The sequence below is a fragment of the Pongo abelii genome, chromosome 3 (genome assembly GCF_028885655.2).
Source record: "Pongo abelii isolate AG06213 chromosome 3, NHGRI_mPonAbe1-v2.0_pri, whole genome shotgun sequence".
Taxonomy (NCBI): domain Eukaryota; kingdom Metazoa; phylum Chordata; class Mammalia; order Primates; family Hominidae; genus Pongo; species Pongo abelii.
In genome coordinates, this window is record NC_071988.2 from 124,767,399 (window position 1) to 124,789,296 (window position 21,898).

The 21,898-nt window shown below is 38.0% G+C and overlaps 1 protein-coding gene across 16 annotated transcripts in view; it reads right to left on the reverse strand.

Moving 5' to 3' along the window:
* Positions 1-21,898, reverse strand: part of CENPE (centromere protein E) — a 243,248-nt gene that overhangs the window by 86,413 nt on the left and 134,937 nt on the right. For 15 of the 16 annotated variants that reach the window (XM_063723554.1, XM_063723555.1, XM_063723550.1 and 12 more), the window contains exons 1-8: positions 11,458-11,620; positions 9,952-10,043; positions 9,359-9,448; positions 9,116-9,234; positions 8,310-8,429; positions 7,799-7,880; positions 7,570-7,637; positions 7,421-7,486 (exon numbers count right to left, since the gene is read on the reverse strand). In XM_063723554.1, coding sequence (XP_063579624.1) covers positions 7,421-7,486; positions 7,570-7,637; positions 7,799-7,880; positions 8,310-8,429; positions 9,116-9,234; positions 9,359-9,448; positions 9,952-10,043; positions 11,458-11,513 — 693 coding nt within the window. In that variant the 5' untranslated portion in view covers positions 11,514-11,620. Of the gene's footprint in view, positions 1-7,420; positions 7,487-7,569; positions 7,638-7,798; positions 7,881-8,309; positions 8,430-9,115; positions 9,235-9,358; positions 9,449-9,951; positions 10,044-11,457; positions 11,621-21,898 lie in introns of those variants that run through there. The other variant, XM_063723551.1, reaches the window with a different exon arrangement.

Genomic DNA, 21,898 nt, shown 5'->3' on the forward strand with positions numbered 1-21,898 from the left:
AAAGACAAATAAGAAACATTGTGATAAGTTTAACAGAGATTATTTAAATAGAGCTGGAAAAGGGGCCAGTAGCTTTAGGTTCATGGGACTGGATAGCAGTGGAAGGCTTGTCATTAACCTGCAATCTGAATGACCAGAGAAGAGGAAGCTGGTCCCAAAAACATCAAGGGAAACAGTAGTCTAGACAAAAAGAATAGCCAAAACACTTAGTACCAAAGCAGAATGTGCTCAGTGTATTCAAAAAAAATAGAAAAGGCAGTGTGGCACAGTTGGTGAAGTGAAGACAGGAAAAGATAGAATAAGAGAAGCAGACAGGGGCCAGATTATGCAGGACTTTTTAAGTGAGATCTAAAACTCTGAAATGTTTAAATTCAATGAGAAGCCATTGCAGGGCTTTATGCAAGGGAGTAATAGAACCCTGCCTTGCTAGATTTGGGAAGTTCTCCTGGATAATATCCTGCAGAGTGTTTTCCAACTTTGTTCCATTCTCCCCGTCACTTTCAGGCACAGCAAACAGACGTAGATTTGGTCTTTTCACATAGTCCCATATTTCTTGGAGGTTTGTTCCTTACTTTTTATCAAATTCAGGAAATACAGAGAATGCCACAAAGATACTCCTTGAGAAGAGCAACTCCAAGACACATAATTGTCAGATTCACCAAAGTTGAAATGAAGGAAAAAAGTTAAGGGCAGCCAGAGAGAAAGGTCGGGTTACCCACAAAGGGAAGCCCATCAGACTAACAGCGGATCTCTCGGCAGAAACTCTACAAGCCAGAAGAGAGTGGGGGCCAATATTCAACATTCTTAAAGAAAAGAATTTTCAACCCAGAATTTCATATCCAGCCAAACTAAGTTTCATAAGTGAAGGAGAAATAAAATCCTTTACAGACAAGCAAATGCTGAGAGATTTTGTCACCAGCAGGCCTGCCCTAAAAGAGCTCCTGAAGGAAGCACTAAACATGGAAAGGAACAACCGGTGCCAGCCACTGCAAAAACATGCCAAATTGTAAAGACCATTGAGGCTAGGAAGAAACTGCATCAACTAACGAGCAAAATAACCAGCTAACATCATAATGACAGGATCAAATTCACACATAACAATATTAACCTTAAATGTAAATGGGCTAAATGCTCCAATTAAAAGACACAGACTGGCAAATTGGATAGTCAAGACCCATCACTGTGCTGTATTCAGGAAACCCATCTCATGTGCAGAGACACACATAGGCTCAAAATAAAGGGATGGAGGAAAATCCACCAAGCAAATGGAACACAAAAAAAGGCAGCGGTTGCAATCCTAGTCTCTGATAAAACAGACTTTAAACCAACAAAGATCAAAAGAGACAAAGACCATTACATAATGGTAAAGGGATCAATTCAACAAGAAGAGCTAACTATCCTAAATATATATGCACCCAATACAGGAGCACCCAGATTCATAAAGCAAGTCCTTAGAGACCTACAAAGAGACTTAGACTCCCACACAATAATAATGGGAGACTTTAACACCCCACTGTCAACATTAGACAGATCAATGAGACAGAAAGTTAACAAGGATATCCAGGAATTGAACTCAGCTCTGCACCAAGCAGACCTAATAGACATCTACAGAACTCTCCACCCCAAATCAACAGAATATACATTCTTCTCAGCACCACATCACACTAATTCCAAAACTGACCACACAGTTGGAAGTAAAGCACTCCTCAGCAAATGTAAAAGAACAGAAATTATAACAAACTGTCTCTCAGACCACAGTGCAATCAAACTAGAACTCAGGATTAAGAAACTCACTCAAAACCGCTCAACTGCATGGAAACTGAACAACCTGCTCCTGAATGACTACTGGGTACACAACAAAATGAAGGCAGAAATAAAGATGTTCTTTGAAACCAACGAGAACAAAGACACAACATACCAGAATCTCTGGGACACATTTAAAGCAGTGTGTAGAGGGAAACTTAATAGCACTAAATGCCCACAAGAGAAAGCAGGAAAGATCTAAAATTGACACCCTAACATCACAATTAAAAGAACTACAGAAGCAAGAGCAAACACATTCAAAAGCTAGCAGAAGGCAAGAAATAACTAAGATCAGAGCAGAACTGAAGGAGACAGAGACACAAAAAAACCCTTCAAAAAATCAATGAATCCAGGAGCTGGTTTTTTGAAAAGATCGACAAAATTGATAGACTGCTAGCAAAACTAATAAAGAATAAAAGAGATAAGAATCAAATAGACGCAATAAAAAATGATAAAGGGGATATCACCACCGATCCTACAGAAATACAAACTACCATCAGAGAATACTATAAACACCTCTATGCAAATAAACTAGAAAATCTAGAAGAAATGGATAAATTCCTCGACACATACACCCTCCCAAGACTAAATCAGGAAGCAGTTGAATCTCTGAATAGACCAATAACAGGCTCTGAAATTGAGGCAATCATTATCGTTGTTGGACATTTGGGTTGGTTCCAAGTCTTTGCTATTGTGAATAGTGCCGCAATAAACATACGTGTGCATGTGTCTTTATAGCAGCATGATTTATAGTTCTTTGGGTATAAAGACCAATACCCCTGATGAACATTGATGCAAAAATGCTCAATAAAATACTGGCAAACCGAATCCAGCAGCACATCAAAAAGCTTATCCACCATGATCAAGTGGGCTTCATCTCTGGGATGCAAGGCTGGTTCAACATACAAAAATCAATAAACGTAATCCAGCCTATAAACAGAACCAACGACAAAAACCACATGATTATCTCAATAGACGCAGAAAAGGCCTTTGACAAAATTCAACAATGCTTCATGCTAAAAACTCTCAATAAATTAGGTATTGATGGGACGTATCTGAAAACAATAACAGCTATCTATGACAAACCCACAGCCAATATCACACTGAATGGGCAAAAACTCGAAGCATTCCCTTTGAAAACTGGCACAAGACAAGGATGCCCTTTCTCACCACTCCTATTCAACATAGTATTGGAAGTTCTGGTCAGGGCAATCAGGCAGGTGAAGGAAATAAAGGGTATTCAATTAGGAAAAGAGGAAGTCAAATTGTCCCTGTTTGCAGATGACATCATTGTGTATCTAGAAAACCCCATCGTCTCAGCCCAAAATCTCCTTAGGCTGATAAGCAACTTCAGCAAAGTCTCAGGATACAAAATCAATGTGCAAAAATCACAAGCATTCTTATACACCAATAACAGACAAACGGAGAGCCAAATCATGAGTGAACTCCCATTCACAATTGCTTCAAAGAGAATAAAATACCTAGGAATCCATCTTACAAGGGATGTGAAGGATCTCTTCAAGGAGAACTACAAACCACTGCTCAATGAAATAAAAGAGAATACAAACAAATGGAAGAACATTCCATGCTCATGGGTAGGAAGAATCAATATCGTGAAAATGGCCATACTGCCCAAGGTAATTTATAGATTCAATGCCATCCCCATCAAGCTACCAATGACTTTTCTTCACAGAACTGGAAAAAACTACTTTAAAGTTCATATGGAACCAAAAAGAGCCCGCATTGCCAAGTCAATCCTAAGCCAAAAGAATAAAGCTGGAGGCATCACGCTACCTGATTTCAAACTATACTACAAGGCTACAGTAACCAAAACAGCATGGTACTGGTACCAAAACAGAGACACAGACCAATGGAAAGGAACAGAGCCCTCAGAAATAATGCCACATATCTACAACTATGTGATCTTTGACAAACCTGACAAAAACAAGAAATGGGGAAAGGATTGCCTATTTAATAAATGGTGCTGGGAAAACTGGCTAGCCATATGTAGAAAGCTGAAACTGGATCCCTTCCTTACACCTTATACAAAAATTAATTCAAGATGGATTAAAGACTTAAATGTGAGACCTAAAATCATAAAAACCCTAGAAGAAAACCTAGGTGATACCATTCAGAACATAGGCATGGGCAAGGACTTCATGTCTAAAACACCAAAAGCAATGGCAACAAAAGACAAAATTGACAAATGGGATCTAACTAAACTAAAGAGCTTCTGCACAGCAAAAGAAACTACCATCAGAGTGAACAGGCAACTTACAGAATGGGAGAAAATTTTTGCTATCTACTCATCTGACAAAGGGCTAATATCCAGAATATACAAAGAACTCAAACAAATTTAGAAAAAAAAAAACAAACAACCCCATCAACAAGTGGGCAAAGGATATGAACAGACACTTCTCAAAAGAAGACATTTATGCAGCCAAAAACTACATGAAAAAATGCTCATCATCACTGGCCATCAGAGAAATGCAAATCAAAACCACAATGAGATACCATCTCACAGCAGTTAGAATGGCAATCACTAAAAAGTCAGGGAACAACAGGTGCTGGAGAGGATGTGGAGAAATGGGAACACTTTTACACTGTTGGTGGGACTGTAAACTACTTCAACCATTGTGGAAGACAGTGTGGCGATTCCTCAGGGATCTAGAACTAGAAATACCATTTGACCTAGCCATCCCATTACTGGGTATATACCCAAAGGATTATAAAATCATGCTGCTATAAAGACACATGCACACATATATTTATTGTGGCACTATTCACAATAGCAAAGATTTGGAACCAACCCAAATGTCCAATAATGATAGACTGGATTAAGAAAATGTGGCACATATACACCATGCAATTCTGTGCAGCCATAAAAAATGATGAGTTCATGTCCTTTGTAGGGAAGCTGGAAACCATCATTCTCAGCAAACTATTGCAAGGAGAAAAAACCAAACACCGCATGTTCTCACTCACAGGTTGGAACTGAACAATGAGAACACGTGGACACAGGAAGGGGAACATCACACACCTGGGCCTGTTGTGGGGTGGGGGGAAGGGGGGATAGCATTAGGAGATATACCTAATGTAAATGACGAGTTAATGGGTGCAGTATACCAATATGGCACATGTATACATATGTAACAAACCTGCATGTTGTGCACATGTACCCTAAAACTTAAAGTATAATTAAAAAAAAATAAATAAAAATAATAGAAACATAAAACTTGAAAAAAAAAGAGAACCTTGCATAAAGCCCAGCAATGGCTTGCACAATGGATCCACTATGATGGATTGGGAAGGGGTAAGAGCAGCCACAGGCAGCTCCGTAAGGCAGCTGGGGCAGGAATCTGGGTGAGAGATAATACCAGCTTGGGTTAGGGAGGTGGCAGAGGAGACTGCTTGTAAGAGAAGCAGTGGAGGGATGTCTTGTTTATTTTTTTTAATCTCAGAGCCCAACATCATGCTCAGAAGACAATAACGACTTGGTAAATATTGTGAGTGATTTGAAAGAAAGTCAAAGCTTTACGTTATTTCTCTCTGTGGAGATTTTTGAGACTAGGCAGGTAAATATGTATTACCAGTTAAGGAGTCTAATTTTTCTTGCACAGTGTCCACTACAGATGACACAGATACATAATAAAAGGGCAAAGTGGTAATGAAGGCAGCATGAGTGAAGGTTAAAGATGAGAACAAGCATTCATATTCAAAGATACTCAGAGGCCCAATCTATGAGGGAGGAGTTCATGTGAAGCAGAAGGAAATAAAGTTAGATTGGTTAAGAGTGGCCAAATCTTGCCCCAGGAAGTGACATACAAAAGCAGTGGTTAGTGTATTAGAAATCCTTATGATGACTTCAGGAAACAAAGACAAGAGTCATGGAGACAAGGTTCCAGGAGACTGACATAGTAATTCAAGAGAGATGAGAAAGTAAATGAGCGTAGCAGCCACGGAAATGTTCAAAGGTAGGATCAATAAGAAATGGGACAAGTGGACAAAGAGAAAGGCAGAAAAAGATGAGTCAAAATTGACTTAGGTTTCCAGCTTAGGCAGCTAGGATAATGCTGGTTTTACTGGAAATAAGGAATATTCACTATGGTAGGAAGAAAATAGTTTCGTTTTAGACATATTAAAGTTTGAGATAATGATGGGACACAATTATAACCATCTTTAGGAAGACATGAATTAGAATTCAGAGACTATAGATAAAATATTTGGCAGTCATCAACATGGAAATGATGACAGAACGTTTGAGAGCAAGAACTTGGGTAAGAAAGGCCACAGAATACCTCCAAGTTTTTTTTTATTATTTTTTTAGGAGGGTAGGGAAAAAGAAGCCAGGGTAGAAAACAGAGGAGGTACAGCTAAGAGAAACTGGATATTATCATCCCACCAAGGCCAGGAGGTAATCAGAAAAGAGTCACCTCTAAAGAGACAGAGATGACTCTTTAGAGACTTCTTTCCAAGAAGATTCTTAGAGTAAGTGGGTAGGCTGGAGGGTTGGAACAGATGGAACACTGATGACAGAGCATCAAGTAACATGAGGAAAATCATCAAGTAGATCACTGAATATGCCAAGAGTATTAAAGCTAAATTATTAAAAGTTAAAATTATGTGAAATATCACAGTCTTGGATGAGAAAACTAAAGAGGTTAGGTTTTGGTTTTTTATTGTTAAATTAAAACAAGATTAAAGTCTACTAAAATAAGTTATACAATTTTATAGCAAAATAGCTAAGGTGAAATTAGAATTGAATATTAAGTAATTAATAATCTAATTTTATAAAATCTGAAAATGAATAAACACATTATAGATTGCTTTTTTCCCTGAAGTTTTCTAATCAAATAATCTTAAATCATATCCCACATCAAGCTAAAGAATTTAGGCCCTAAAGATGCAGAATAAAGCAATATGGTAAAGGATAGAAAAGGAGCAAGAAAGAAACAGCAATAATTTAGTGTGGCAAGAAGGAAGTGAAGGTTTACTAATGTGGAACATAGGAATGTTTGCATAATGCGTATATTCGCTTATTCAGCAAATTTATATTAGACTTAAAATAGGTATAATGTGTTGGGGCTACCAGGATAAATTCAGTATCACTCCTCAATGGATTTACAGTCTAAAATACTATGTTATTAATACAAAATATATTTTCTTATTGTACTTCAGTAAAACCTAAAATAATGTGATTACTTTTTAACCATCCAACCTAGATTTTTGCTGATCACATAACTCTAAATTACATTGGCTGAGATTTTACAAAAAGACCCTCAAATTCTAAGATGATTTAAATTGTTAAATGTGTATAGAAAAAAATTCTACTTCATTAGTGGTTAGAAAAAAACATCAATTCCTATAATCCTATAGCCCTGACATTTAAATTTTAGGAGATGGCAACCATGACATAACAGGAAGAAAGATCCTCTGAATTTTTCCTATGACATTTTAGCTAGGAATTTGATGATACTGACAAGACTAAGCAGACAATTTGTAGATTTCCAGCCACACTTAGTTTAGTTAACAGTTCTTATTAAACCAAACATCCAGCAACTAAATTAAATTTTGTTTTGGCCCATACAGTACATTATTATGGTTCATTAATACTCACCAAATGGGATACCTTAACAGATCCTTCACAATTAGAAGGTTCACCCTTCTCTCTACTTTCCAAAATCTAGATAGAAAAGGCAAGCTGTAGAAAAATTAGTGCATTCTTACTTGGAAAGATCTAATAGATAGATAGAGAGAATTACCTACCATTCTAAAGATGGTATGAGAACGACTGCTTCTTTGATTCATTTTTGTTTCTCCATAATGCCTGCTCTCTGTAAAAATGAGTTATATTTCAGCTGCATATATATTAAAATCCACAGAAACACAATAACTTTTATTTTAACTTAAAAAAGTATGATTTGAAGTCTAAACGCGCTTGATTGAAAAGATAGTTTTTACAAGTGTTCTAAAGAAATACAGCATAAACTCTTACTTTCTCCCTTTGTAATCCATTTCAAAGCCATTTCTGATGTATATACAACTTCTTCTGTGAGATCAGCAACATACACATTCCTCTGAAACAAGTTTAATTATGGAAAGATTAGAGAAATAGAAGTCACAAGTTTGCTTTTCAAAAGAAGGTGCAAACTATTATAGAATTCATTTGTGAAAGTTAAAAGTAGCAAATGGAACCATAATTCTGTAGGAATATAACAAGTAATTCTATGAATACCCACAATTTATTTCATATACCAAAGCACACCAAATTCTAACCTGATACTTCCAACTTGCTATTTTTACACTTAAACCAAAATATTAGAGCTGTCAGTATTTTAAAACTATTCATATTGTTTAAAAGATGAATATAAATACTTCAAAAAAACCCTCACATACTATAGAAATAGGAGACACTTTAAAAACCATAGAAATTAAAGGTAAACATTCAAGAACAATAATCCCAATAAGTAAGTCAATTTTAAAGCTCCCTTAAGTCTGCTACTCACATTGACATCTTCTCGAATAATTAAAGGTTTCATTTTTTGAGTGCCACAGAGTAAATCTGTAATGGTTTCATTGTATATTTCCATGTAAGATACACGTAAGAGAAATTCCCTATCAGGAAACTAGAAGAAAAAAAATTACATAAAAACACCAGGAAGCATCCAATTGTGAAAACCTAATACTAAATGCTCATGTGCTTAAAGAGGTAAAATGTCTGTAAAAGAAACTAAGAAAACCCTTGGTTCTAAAGTTGATAAAATAATAAACATAAAAATATAAAAGCATCGTTACAGAAATAATGAAAAGTGAAGTACCATAAAGCTGGAAGAACACCAACTCTAGGCTCAAACTCTATGCTCAAAATAAAACCCTCTCAAAAGATGTTCTTACTTTAATAAAAATGCTAATTTAAAACCAACTAACTAGGTTGCCTATTCTGGCTTTCTGCTTCCCTTCTTTTTTTACCTACATCTACTTTCTACTGTTCCTTTATAATCACTGATAGTTAAATGGTTAGGTGGAGCTAACCATTCTGATAACATTTTCTTGTTCCTTAATGCCTACTTTTTGTTGAGAGTATTATTGTTGCAGAATTCAAGAGAAAGAATAAAAGAACTTTAAGCTTTATAAAGTAAGTTGTGGAGATAAAAGTGAATCTATGCTATGCCTTTCTTCTTTCCCCATGGATAATCAAACAATAACTGTAAGTCTACTTCCTTTCATCTTTACAAGAGAAATACACTAAGACTGGTACCCAGTTTTTACTAGTTTTACCTGTACATACTAGAAATCCAGTTAAGTTACTTACCTTCTTAATTTTTTGGAAAATGTCATGAATTGCCCTGGGTATAACTCCCAAATGATCTTCTGAACCCATCATGGTATATGTTTTTCCCGAAGCAGTCTGTCCATAGGCAAATATAGTACCTGCAAAAAACAAAACACACATATGCAAAGATTAAAAACAAATCTATAATGGGTAAAACTATGCATGCTTGTTGCACAGATGCCCAAGACTAAAATGTTTCTGCAGCATTGAGTGAATACAAACCATTGTAGCCTTGTATGGCAGAATCGATGATTGGTGCTGCTATTTCTTCATACACATTTTTGGTAGTTTCATTACCATGAAAGACACGATCTAAACAACAACAACAACAACAACACAGAAGTTAAACCAAATGAATCCACTGTGTTTTCATTCCAAATTAGTAATTATTCCCAAAAGTAAAACTGTCAGAATGTAGGATGATCAACTATTTAAGACACAGTATTTTCTTCAACTTTTTGGTTCTCTGAAAATACCCTTCCCTAAGGTAAAATGAGTTCATTTTCACACACAAAAAATACACTACAAGTCAACTTTTCTATGTTCTTTCAAGAGGCAGTAAGGTATAGTGCTTGCACATGGGGGTCTGGAATCTACCTAGATGCAAATTAGATACCTGTGATTATAACTGTTTTAAATGCCAATTGGTTACCTTACTTAAATACATGATGGATAAACAATTTTGTTTCCAGTGAAGCAGTTTATAGAAGGCTTAGTCTAATCTTTAGTGACAAATCTAATATTATTGATAAGCCTTTTGTACTTTTAATAGCAAAAGGATAACAAGGTAACTTTTGATGCTATTATAAGCTTACCAAAATTGAAGGATTTACTTCCATCAACTTGATAAATGACATTATTGTCAGTTTTCCAGTAAACTTGGGCAGTTTCTCCAAGTGATTCTTCTCTAAAAGAATAAAAACACTGCATTTTAACCAGTCATAAAAGTCATGTCATAGGAGGGATAATTGAAAACATTTCCCCTTCTAAAGAATATTTTGAAAGATAGTAATATAAAAGAACGACAGAAAGTCCATCTTTGAGGATTCAACTCTTAAATGGAGCTTCAGTGATCTTCTGCCGCCTCAAAAGTGTTTTCTTGTGAAGGCTTTCATTCTCACCCTCTCCCCAAGTACTGGTAAACGAAGGGATGGATTCAAAATGCAACTCTGATTATGTCTGTCTTGCTTAAAATTCTTAAAACCTTTTGGAAACTTATGAAATCCTCAGCATGGCACGAGTCCTAGATCATGTCATTTCTCTCTTCCATTTTCCTCTGAATTCCTAGATACATCCTAAGCTCTACCTGAAGGTCTTCCCCAAATGACAGATGTAACCTCTCTGTGCCTGGAATACTCTGACTTTCCTTTCCATTAAGTAACATAGGGATTATTTCACTCATGAAAAGCGTCAAGACTTTCCTGACACCAGTTCACCCCACGGGAAGATGTCATCTCTCTGATGGGCTAATGACTCCTCTAGCAAACATTCTCCACCTGCCCATCATAACACTTGTCAAAAGGTATCCTAATGGTTTCTTTATGTAGCCGTTTAAGGCATTAGATAATGAGCTCCTCAAAAATAGGAAATTCCTGATCTTGGTATTTGCATTTATTAAACCCCGTGTTCAATAAAAATTTCTCACACACATAAAGTGTTAGCATTTCGGTTCGAGGGCCAGAAGCTAGCGAAGCAAACCGATTTCATTTATTCCTGTTCCTGCTTTTTCTCCATAGCATTTATTACCTACATATCACCATTTAACATCCTACATTTTCAACTTTACTTTCTGTCTCGTCCCATTAGAATGGAAGAGCCACTGGGCAATGACGGAGGTGTCTGTGTTGTACAAAGGTACTAAAAAAAATTGATAAATATTTGTAGAATGGTCTTGAGTGACGACTGAATGTAATATGACAAGACAGACTAGCCCTCGTCTTCAGGGGGTCTGGAGACAGCAGTTACGTGTAAAATGACTAACTGTGATGAGGGCCAGGAAGGCACGGTCCCATACGACTTCTCTAGGCGGGGAATGGGGCAGGGAGGAGCAGATGCCGTAAGGCAGAGCAGCACAGAAGGGAAGGTCTGTATGTCGGCGAGATTGAGTTAAATTTAAGTGAATCTCGCAGCTGGAAAGTATCTTCTAGATCTCCGATCCTCCCCTGTCACTTTACAGACCCTGAAACGACGGCCAGCAGCCGAGTTACTAGACAGCAGAGTCGGGAAGCAGCGGCTCCTGGAAACATCGCAGGCCTCGCCCCTCCGGCTCAGGGCGGCGCCGCAGGCTCAGCGGGCACTGGGCCGTGGTGTGGCCCCCCTACCTGCTGTTCAGCGGCCGCACTCGCACGTAGACGGCCACGGCTCCTTCCTCCGCCATCCTGTCGGGCTGAACTGGTCCCAGGAAAATGGCCAGGACCCTCTGCGGCCGGCACTTCAGGGCGCACGGGCCGCCCCGCCTTTAAATTTAAAATTTCCCAAACGCCGCATCTGATTGAGCCGTGGCCTCGTGACGTCATGGGCCATTCCACGTGCAGCTCAGCACGGGGGACGCAAGGCGGGCGGCGGGACCACTGCTAAACAGGAGAGGGGGTTTAAAGGGCCCAGCAGAGAGTCGGAGGAGAGGGCCGAGGGGAGGGGCTCCCAGGAGTGGGCAGAGAGTGGTGGTCCTGGAATACCAGAATACTATTATTTGCCAAAAGCCAGCGAACATCGTCCTCCACCCCATCCTTAAAAAGTTTGGAACCTGTAGACGAAACTAGGTAGATACATGTATTTTTCACTACCCAAACAGAATTGCCGTCTTTTAAAGAAACTGCACCAACAGTTTAAAATAAACTTTAAACAGCAAGAGTTGAAACTGTCCAGTCCAGAAACGTGACAAGCCTGTTGTGCGCCTTAGAAAATCTGAGTTTAGGCTTTTCTCCTGTTTCTCTCTTTCTGTAACTCGTTTCCATTAGCTGTGGCTTCCTTAGAGGTTGAATTAGGGAAAATAAATACCGAGGACTGAAAAACTCATTGAGTAATGGGTTGATACTTTTTTTTTTTTTTTTTGGAAATGGAGTCTCACTCTGTCAGCCCAGGCTGGAGTGCAGTGGTGCTTATCTCGGCTCATTGCAACCTCCACCTCCTGCATTCAAGTGATTCTCCTGCCTCAGCCTCCCGAGTAGCTGGGATTACAGGTGCCCGCCAACACGCCCAGGTAATTTTTGTATTTTTAGTAGAGACGGGGCTTCGCCATGTCGGCAAGGCTGGTCTCAAACTCCTGACCTCAGGTGATCCACTTGCCTCGGTCTCCCAAAGTGCTGGAATTAAAGGCGTGAGCCACCGCTCCTGGCCTGGGTTGTTACTTTTATTTACTAAGAGGGAAAGCTATTCTAAATACAGTGATTTTTTTCCCAGAAATAGTGCTTGTTTTCCCTTTCTTCTCTCTCTCTTTTTTTTTTTTTAAATAAACATGAGTTCTTGCTTTGTCACCTAGGCTAGAGTGCAGTAGGCTGAATACAGCTCACTGCAGGCTCAACTCCTGGCCTCAGCCCAAGTGGGATTCCCATCTTAACCTCCTGAGTAGCTTGGATTACAGGCACATCACAAGCCCAGATAATTTTAAAATTTTTTTGTAGAGACGGGGTGGTGGGGGGATTAGGGTAGGGGGTGGTGGGGGGATTAGGGTAGGGAGTGGGGTCTCACAGTGTTGCCCAGGCAGGTCTTGAACTCCTAGGTTCAAGCAATCCTCCTTGCCTTGGCCTCCCAAAGTGCTGGGATTACAGGCATGAGCCATCGTGCCTGGCCTAGCTCTTTATATGTACTTTAGAAAGCTATCCAAGATGTTTCATTTATTAAGAGAAATTCAAGGTGCACAGTTATGTACACAGAATATGTCTGGACATACATACATAATTTCTGGAAAGATACACAGAATATGCCTAATTTCCTTGCAGAGTGAGGACTGAGTTAGATGGTAGACTGAGTTAGGTGAAAGTAGTTTCTTTCAATTTAAAGAAACTATAGATAAGAACAGTAAAGAAAAATGAGTCTATTCATTCAATATTTATTTTGGTTAACCAGCTGTGAGGTAGTATAAACAACTCTTTTTTATTGCTAGACTGTAAAGATACTTGGCTGTATCTAGTAAGAAAATACAGAGTTAAGGAAGGTATATTTTAACTGTTGTTTTTGTTTTTAATTGTGGGCAAAAATGAGACAGCTGAAGGCAAGGAACCTATGAAGAAGGAGAAGGGAGATGTGATTAACCAAAATTTCTAATGAGAGAAGAGGAGATTGGTTCACGAGTAAAGAGAAGTCATCAGCCTTTCATAGTTGTGCTTATGATGGTTGCTATGACTGTCTTTTTTTATCATCACAGCAGGTGACATTTATTGAAGATTTACTATATGCCAGGCTCTCTATTATATGCTCTCTATCCAATTTTTCATCTGACTTTCCAAATTGTTCATCAGGAAATATTCATTGAACAACTATTATGTGCCAGATACAGTTCTAAGGTCAGGAAGCACAACAGTGAATAGAATAGACAAAGTACCTGTTGTTGTAGAGTTGTTATTCTCTTAGAGGAGATGGATAATACAGAGAAATCTCAATCTCTCTCTCTCTCCCTCCCTCTCCACACACACACACACACACACACACACACACACACACACACACACACACACACACACACATAATGTAATGATTGGTAGGATCAGGAGACAGAGAGAGAGTGATAAGGTGGGATAAGAGTGCTAGTTTCTTATGAAACACATTCTTGTGGGAAGCAGCAGACAATACATAACAAATATATAGTAAAATAATGTGTTGGGAGGAAGGTTTATTTTAGATGAGATGTTCAAGAAAGACCTGAGGAGGCGACCTTTGAAGTGAAACCTATGTGATAAGAGTGAGCCAGACTTGGGAGGACAAGAGAAAGGGCGTACCAGACAGAGGAACAAGTAAGTCAAAGAAGCCAAGGCTTGATCGAGTTTGTCATCTGTCTGAGACACAAAGGGGAGGGCCCTGTGACTGAAGCATTTGTGGCAATGGAGAGAGGTAGGCAGGTCCAGGTCCAGGCCCCGTGAGGCCTTGTGGGCTGTGATAAAATGTTTGGATCTTATTCTCAAGGGTGAGGGGAAGCCTATGGAGGGTTTTAAGCAAGGGAGTAAAAAGGGATTCATTAATTCCTTCAAACAAGACGTTCTTTATTTCACTATGAAAATAGAAGCTTCCAGAAAAGACTTTGCCCTAGTTCCTATCAACCTGGCTACTCACTATGTGCATTTGTGCTTGCATACTCGCCTTCCAGACTGTAACTTTATAAACATCTGTGTGTTTTCCACTCTGGAAACTCTCCATGTGTGCACTGGATACCGTCCTCTCCTTCTCACTCTCTGTCCTGCTTGTCATTTTCTCCTGCTCTAGTAAACCAGTCTTAACAGCAAACATATGCCTTAATTTCTCCCATATTGAGTGTCTAATATATATGGCAAACTTAAAATGTCTAATACCAAATTCACGCTCTTCCCCTCAAAATCTGCTCAATCAGCAGTTTTCTGCTTCTCAGTTGTTGGCAAGTCCATCCTTCCGGTTATCCAGGTGCAAACTCTGGAGCCATGCTGCTCAGCTTCACCTGAAAATTCTGTCAGGGCCACCTTGAGAATATTTCAGAATATGAAAGTTTGTCACAACTTACGCTTCAGCTACCTGGTCCAAAATATCATCATCTGGCATTGAGCTCATCTCAGTGTTTCTACCCTTGCCCACCCCCACTGCCTGTCTGTTCTCAACACAGCAATTTGAATGATTCTGTGAAAATGTGTCAGATCATGTCACTCCTCTCTCAAGACCCCCAGTGCCACACCTTCACCCCCACCCTCTGATTTCTCTCAGAACAAAACCCAACGTCTTTCAGTTGTCTCCCAAGCTTCACATGATCTTGCCCTTTGTTTGCCCTCTGGCCTTACCTCCTACCACTGTCCCTCCCCTTTGCTCTCCCCACCCCAGCCACACGGGCCATGGACAGTTTCCTGAATCCCAGACAAACCCCCTCTTGAGACCTTTGCACTGGCTGCTGTGTCTGGATGGAAGGCTCTCACTCCAGATATCCATGTTTCCCTCCTTCCCATTGATTCCAGTGTTTACTCAAATGTCACCCTCTCATAGGTCTCTCTCTATAAAATAGCAACTCCATTGTATGTTACTTCTATTTCTTAAATCTTCTTAAATTAGTTACAAGATTACTTGTAACTTTTAGACATAATATGTGTATGAGTATTAATTTATGTATATATGTCTCCTCCTACTAGAGTGACATAGTTTTTGTTTACTCCTTGTCCCCTGTGTGTACAGAGGTGCTTGGCATACAGGAAACATTCAATTAAAAATTATTTATTACTTAAGTATTACTCAAATACTTATTGGCATAATTTCTGGAAAGATACACAGAATACACCTAGCTTTCTTTGGAGGGAAACGACTGAGTTGGAAAATAGATTCACCTTTCATTTTATATCGTTTCATAACTATTAATATTTTCACCACATGAATATTAGTTTCTCTCAAGTTAAAGAAATTAGTTGACATAAATCAGTGCATAAAATGGAGTCTACTCATTCAGATGTGTTTTTATTATCTAGCTCTGAGCTCATAGAGATTACCGTTTTTCATGACTAAATTGTGAAGAGGCAGGGCTGCTTCTAATAAGATAATCCAGAGTATTGTGGTGTATACATACTATGGAATACTACTCAGCCATGAAAAGGAATGAAATAATGGGATTCATAGCAACCTGGATGGAATTGGAGACCATTATTCTAAGTGAAGTAACTCAGGAATGGAAAACCAAATGTCATATGTTCTCACTTATAAGTGGGAGCTAAGCTATGAGGACTTAAAGGCATAAGAATGATACAATGAACTTTGGGGACTTGGGGGAAAGGGTGGGAGGGGGTGAGATATGAAAGTCTACACATTGGGTACAGTGTACACTGCTTGGGTGATGGGTGCACCAAAATCTCAGAAATCACTACTAAAGAACTTGTTCATGAAATAAATAAATTAAAAATCAATAAATAAAATAAAAGGATAATAACCAACATGCATGGAACTGGAGGCCATTGTCCCAAGTGAAATGACTCAGAAACAGGAAGTCAAAAACTGCATGTTGTCACTTATAAGTGAGAGTTAATCAATGAGTACACATGAACATTGTAATAGTCTGTTCTCGTGGTGCTATGAAGAAATACCCGAGACTGGTTAATTTATAAAGAGGTTTAATTGATTCACAGTTCTGCATGGCTAAGGAGGCTTCAGAAAACACAATCATGGTGGAAGGCGAAGCAGAAGCAGGCACCTTTTTCACAAGGAGGCAGGAGAGTGAGTGGGAGCAGGGGAAATGCCAGACGCTTATAAAACCATCAGATCACTTGAGAACTCACTCAGTAACAGAGAACAGCATGAGAGAAACCATCCCCATGATCCAGTCACTTCAGGTCCTTCCCATGACACATGGGGATTATGGGAATTAAAATTCAAAATGAGATGTGGTGGGGACACAGCCAAACCATATCAGACATATAGAGTGAATATAGACACTGGCAACTCCAAAAGATGGGAGAGTGTGAGGGGACTGAGGGATGCAATACTACCCATTTGGTACAATGTTCACTATTCGGGTTATGGGAACACTAAAAACCCAAATTTCATCACTACGCAATATATCTATGTAACACAACTGCATGACATGCACAGATGTACCCCCTAAATCTAGAAAAATTTTCAAAAAGAGAAATGCACAGATGTACCCCCTAAATCTAGAAAAATTTTCAAAAAGAGAAAAAAAGAAATAATCATGTTTTGATAAAAAAGAGATGGACCAAGTAAATCCAACTAAAAAAAGTTAAAAAATATAAAAATAAAAATAAATTGAGTGGTCAGGGAAAGCATAAAGATTAAATAACCTACCTAAAGTTATGGAACTTCTGGCAAGAGAGGCTTAACATTTGGATGCCTACCATTTCTCTAATAGGCAATCGAAATTTTTTGTTAACTTTTTTTTTTACCTGAAAGATTGATACCTGCATATGATCAAAAGATTCAAATGAACAGAAGATTCACAGTGAAAAACAAATCTTCCTACATTGACTACTAAGGTGTCATTTCACCTCCCCAGAGGCAACTGTGCCATTTCCTAAAGTGTTCTCAAAATAATTTACAGATAGGCACACATATACATCTTTTTCTATATTGCATATCTTTTACACAAAAAGTTACCTGTCATACATGCTGCAGTAAACTGTGCTTAAATGTGATCTTTATGTAAGTGTTTTCATTCAGTTTAAGAAGAAAAGTGAATTTCTGAGGCATATTAATTGCACACACTTTTATGTTGATGTTTCAATGACTGTTTTTTTCCCCAACTGTGTTATTTATGCTGAAGCTGCAGAGAGCACTGTAATCTTTCCCAAAGCATGGCATAGCCTTGAATGGTGTTTTGAAGAGTGTGAATATGGTGCAAACTGTAGGATTTGGAGAAGCTACTGATATTAAAAATACACATCAGTTCAAATTACTCACCTGTTCTCTCTCATTTTAATGCATTTCATAGAAAATTAATAGTAATATACTTATTACATATAATCACCTTCAATGGGGTAATTTTTTTATTTCAAATTTTATTTTAGATACAGGAAGTACATATGCAGATTTGTCACATGGGAATATTGTGTGATGCTGAAGTTTGGGGTATGGATGTCATCCATAGTGAGCATAGTGCCTGATAGGTAGTTTTTCAACTCCCTCTCCCTCCCTCTCTCTCCCTTCTAGTAGACCACAGTATCTGTTGTTCTACTGTGTATTCCCATATTTATGTCCATGTGTGTCCATGTGTGGTCAATGTTTAGCTCTGCTTATAAGTAAGAACATGCAGTATTTTATTTTCTGTTCCTGCATTAAGTTGCTTAGGATTATGGCCTAAATAGGAGTAATTTTTGTTTAACAGAGAGTATGACTAATTTTCAAAGCATAATTCTTATTTTTAATTTGGAGACATCTATTTGTAATGATCACAGACGTAGTATCTCTTACCTTTTAATCACAGTAACGGGATTTGTATGGCATCATGGGAACTTCTCTGGCTTGGGTCAGTCCAAAGACTATTTCTAAGCTATGCCGCACTGGAAAATCATTTATCTCTGTCTGTCACCATTTTCTCATCCATACAATGAGATAATTGGATGAGAAAATTTCTAAGAGTTTTTTTCAGCTTCAATAATTCTATAATGTCTTCATTAAGGAAAGAAAACTGAATTGCTAAGAGAATAGATTTTAAGTTACTCACACAAAAATATGTGAGGTAATGCATATATTAATTAGCTTGATTTAGCCATTCCACAATATATACATACTATAAAACATCATATTATACCCCATAAATATAAGTACTTTTTGTCAGTTAAAAAAAATTTTATAGGAAACTTGTTCAAATTGAGTATGGCTGAGTGTAAAATTGAATATAGATTTGTGAGGGAGTAGGAAAAGTGATCTGTGTTACCGAGAAAATCTAAGATAGTCACAATGTGGCAGAGGATGATGGCAGCCCACCAAAAGCTATTCTCTTCTTTCTGGCCAGAAAGCAAGATTACATTCCCAGCCTATCTTTGCAGTCAAGGGCCACTTCTAGTCCTATATAAAATTCCAGGGGTGCACTTTTCCTGCCTTATCCTTGGTGAGCATCCTTTCTTCTTTTCTTCATTGATTCTTCCAAATACTGACCACTCTCTTCAAGCCCAGGTTTCATCCTCATCTTTATTGAGAAATCAGGACCATCAGGCAAGATGTCTCAACTTCCAGGTTTCTCACCCTACCTCCTGCTCTCCTACTGATCTATATCCCCACCAACTCTTCCCTCTTTTCATGCATGTCCAGAGTGAAGTGTCTATGGTGTCTGAGATGAGCCCTTCCATTTATGTCCTTGGATCCTTTCTCTCCAGTGTCCTCCACATCCTTGCTCCAGCAGTTATTTTCTCTCCTATTTCAGAAAAATGCTAGAAAACAACAAAAAGAATCATCCGTAGTTTCACCTTAAAAATTATCTAAATTGTCCAGTGAATGTTCCTTCTATTACCCAGTCATCAAATTTCATCTTCCCTAAGGTAATCTATGTTAATTAAATTTATTTATCTTTCTTGAATATATGCAATAAATCTATGTGGATAAATAACCAGATGTTTTCATATTTTCAAGGATAAAATCATTCTGTAATTGATCTAAAATTTGCTTTTTACACTAACAAATCTATATATAGATCTGCCTTTTATATTGGCTGCATAATGTTCAATTATATGGCAGCATTAGAGTTTATTCAATCATTTCTTTCTTTTCTTTTCTGTTTTTTTTGGAGATGGAGCCTTGCTCTGTTGCCCAGGCTGGAGTGCAGTGGTGCAATATCAGCTCACTACAACCTCTGCCTCCTGGGTTCAAGTGATTCTCCTGCCTCAGCCTGCCGAGTAGTGGGGATTACAGGCACCTGCCACCATGCCCAGCTAATTTTTGTATTTTTAATAGAAACGGGGTTTCGCCATGTTGGCCAGGCTGGTCTTGAACTCTTGACCTCAGGCAATCCACCTGCCTCGGCCTCCCAAAGTGCTGGGATTACAGGTGTGGGCTACTGCACCCGGCCTTAATCATTTCTTTATGTATATTTAGATTGTTTCTAATTTTCAATATTGCTTATAATACAAAAATCCATCTGCATATATCTTTCCATACTTATGCTTTTATTTTCATAAACTAGATTGCTAGAAGCTAAAATGCCAACTCAAATGATATGCTTGTTTTGAATTATAACAAGTACTACCAAATTACTTCTCAAATAATTTGTACCAATTATATTACAACCAAGAGTCTGTGAGCATCCACTTCCCCATTTCTTCATCATCACGGGTACAAATCAATATTTCTAATTTTTGTCAATTTTATAGGAAAAAGATATTTTATTTTCATGTGCAATTCCTTGATTACTAGTAGGATTGAGCATCTCATCACTGCTTATTGGTAATATTTGTATCTTGTATCTTATTTTTTGCATTGTACATTTGTACTGTGTAGTCCTTTGCCCCTTTGCCCAGTTTTTTTTTTTATATGGATTGTCTTTCTAATTGACGTGTTATAAGTCTTTGAGTATTACCGATTACCTATCTAGCAAATATTTCCATTTGGTCACTCATTCGTCTTCTAAATTGTCTTTGTATAAGGTTTCTTTATAGCGTCCTTGTTTTTGTCCATTTGGGAAATACTTCCCTACTTTGAGGTTATAAACATGTTTTATTACCTTTTCTTTTAACTTTTGTTATTTTATTTCTTTCATTTACAAATTTAATTCTTTCTTGTAGTTTTTGTTTTTAACTCTCTTGATGGGTCTGTCCACTCAGTTTATAAATATTTTAGGTCTTTTTTTTTTTTATATACAATTTGAAAGGTTTTCTTTGTGTTACCCTGCATGTATCTGGAAGCCTTTCTCATTTCTTTTTTTTTTAGTCTATGAAGTAATTATATTTACTGTCTCACTTCTTTGTTTTCCATTCAATCTTCAAATACTTATAATTTGGCTTACAATCCTACTGTCATGTTAATAAAATTAATCTATGGGTACCACAGTAAGTAAATTTCTGAACAAAATGGACATTTTTCAGTGCTTTGGGGCATTTTTAGTGCTTTGGGCATTAGGTAGTCTCCAAAGATGGCTGCTTTGATTTTCTCCCCTCGCTGTTGTGTATCCACCACTCCACCCATCAAAAGATGGATTCGATTTACCCTCGTCTTTAATCTGGTCCTCTTTCTTCCTAGCACAGTAGTCTCAGGATAGCTAAACTTACATGATGGCTGGCTTTGCAGAATAAGATGGAAGCTGCTAGGTCTCTTAAAGTTTAGGCCCAGAGCTGGCAGAGTCATTCCCACCATAATCTCTTGGGCTAACTTCACAAGCCCAAGCTAGCCACATGACGAGGCCACATGGAGGAGCTCCAACATGCCAGACACGAGTGAAGCCTCTTTGACCTTCCAGGTTAGACCAGTTTCTGATCAATGCTGCTTTGTAAATTTCCCTGGCTAATGCTGCATAGAGCCAAAGAAGCATCTGACTAACTCCAGTTGATCCCCTAAATTGTGAGAAATAATAAAATTCAGTCTTTTTTGTATGTAGTTCTAATGAAGTTTGACAAATACATGGAATTGTGTGATACTCACCAGAACAGTTCCATCATCTTCCAAAATTCTTTTGTGCTGCTCGTTTGTAGTCAACCCTCCCTTACACCCAAGATTTGGAAACCACTGATCTGTTTTGTGTGCTAATTTTGCCTTCTCCAGAATGACATAAATGGGATTTTACAGTTTATAGCTTTTTGAGCCTGATTTATTTCACTTACATTAATGGATTTCAGATACATTGTGTTATTGTATCAGTAGTTTGTTCCTTTTAATTGGTGAGTAGGATTCTGTTTTTTGGATGTATCACAGTTTGTTTTATTCAATCACCAGCTGAAGGACATTTGGGACATTTGTTTTCAGTGTTTAGAAATTTTGAATATAGCTGCTAGAAACGTTTATACACTGAATTTTGTGTGAACATCACTTTTTATTTCTCTTGGATAAAATATCTAAAATTTAATTTTATAAGAAATTGCCAAACTGTTTTCCAAAGTGGCTATACCTTACATTCCCACCAGTAGGGAATGAGTTCCAATTGCCTCACACACCCTCATTTGAGCTTGG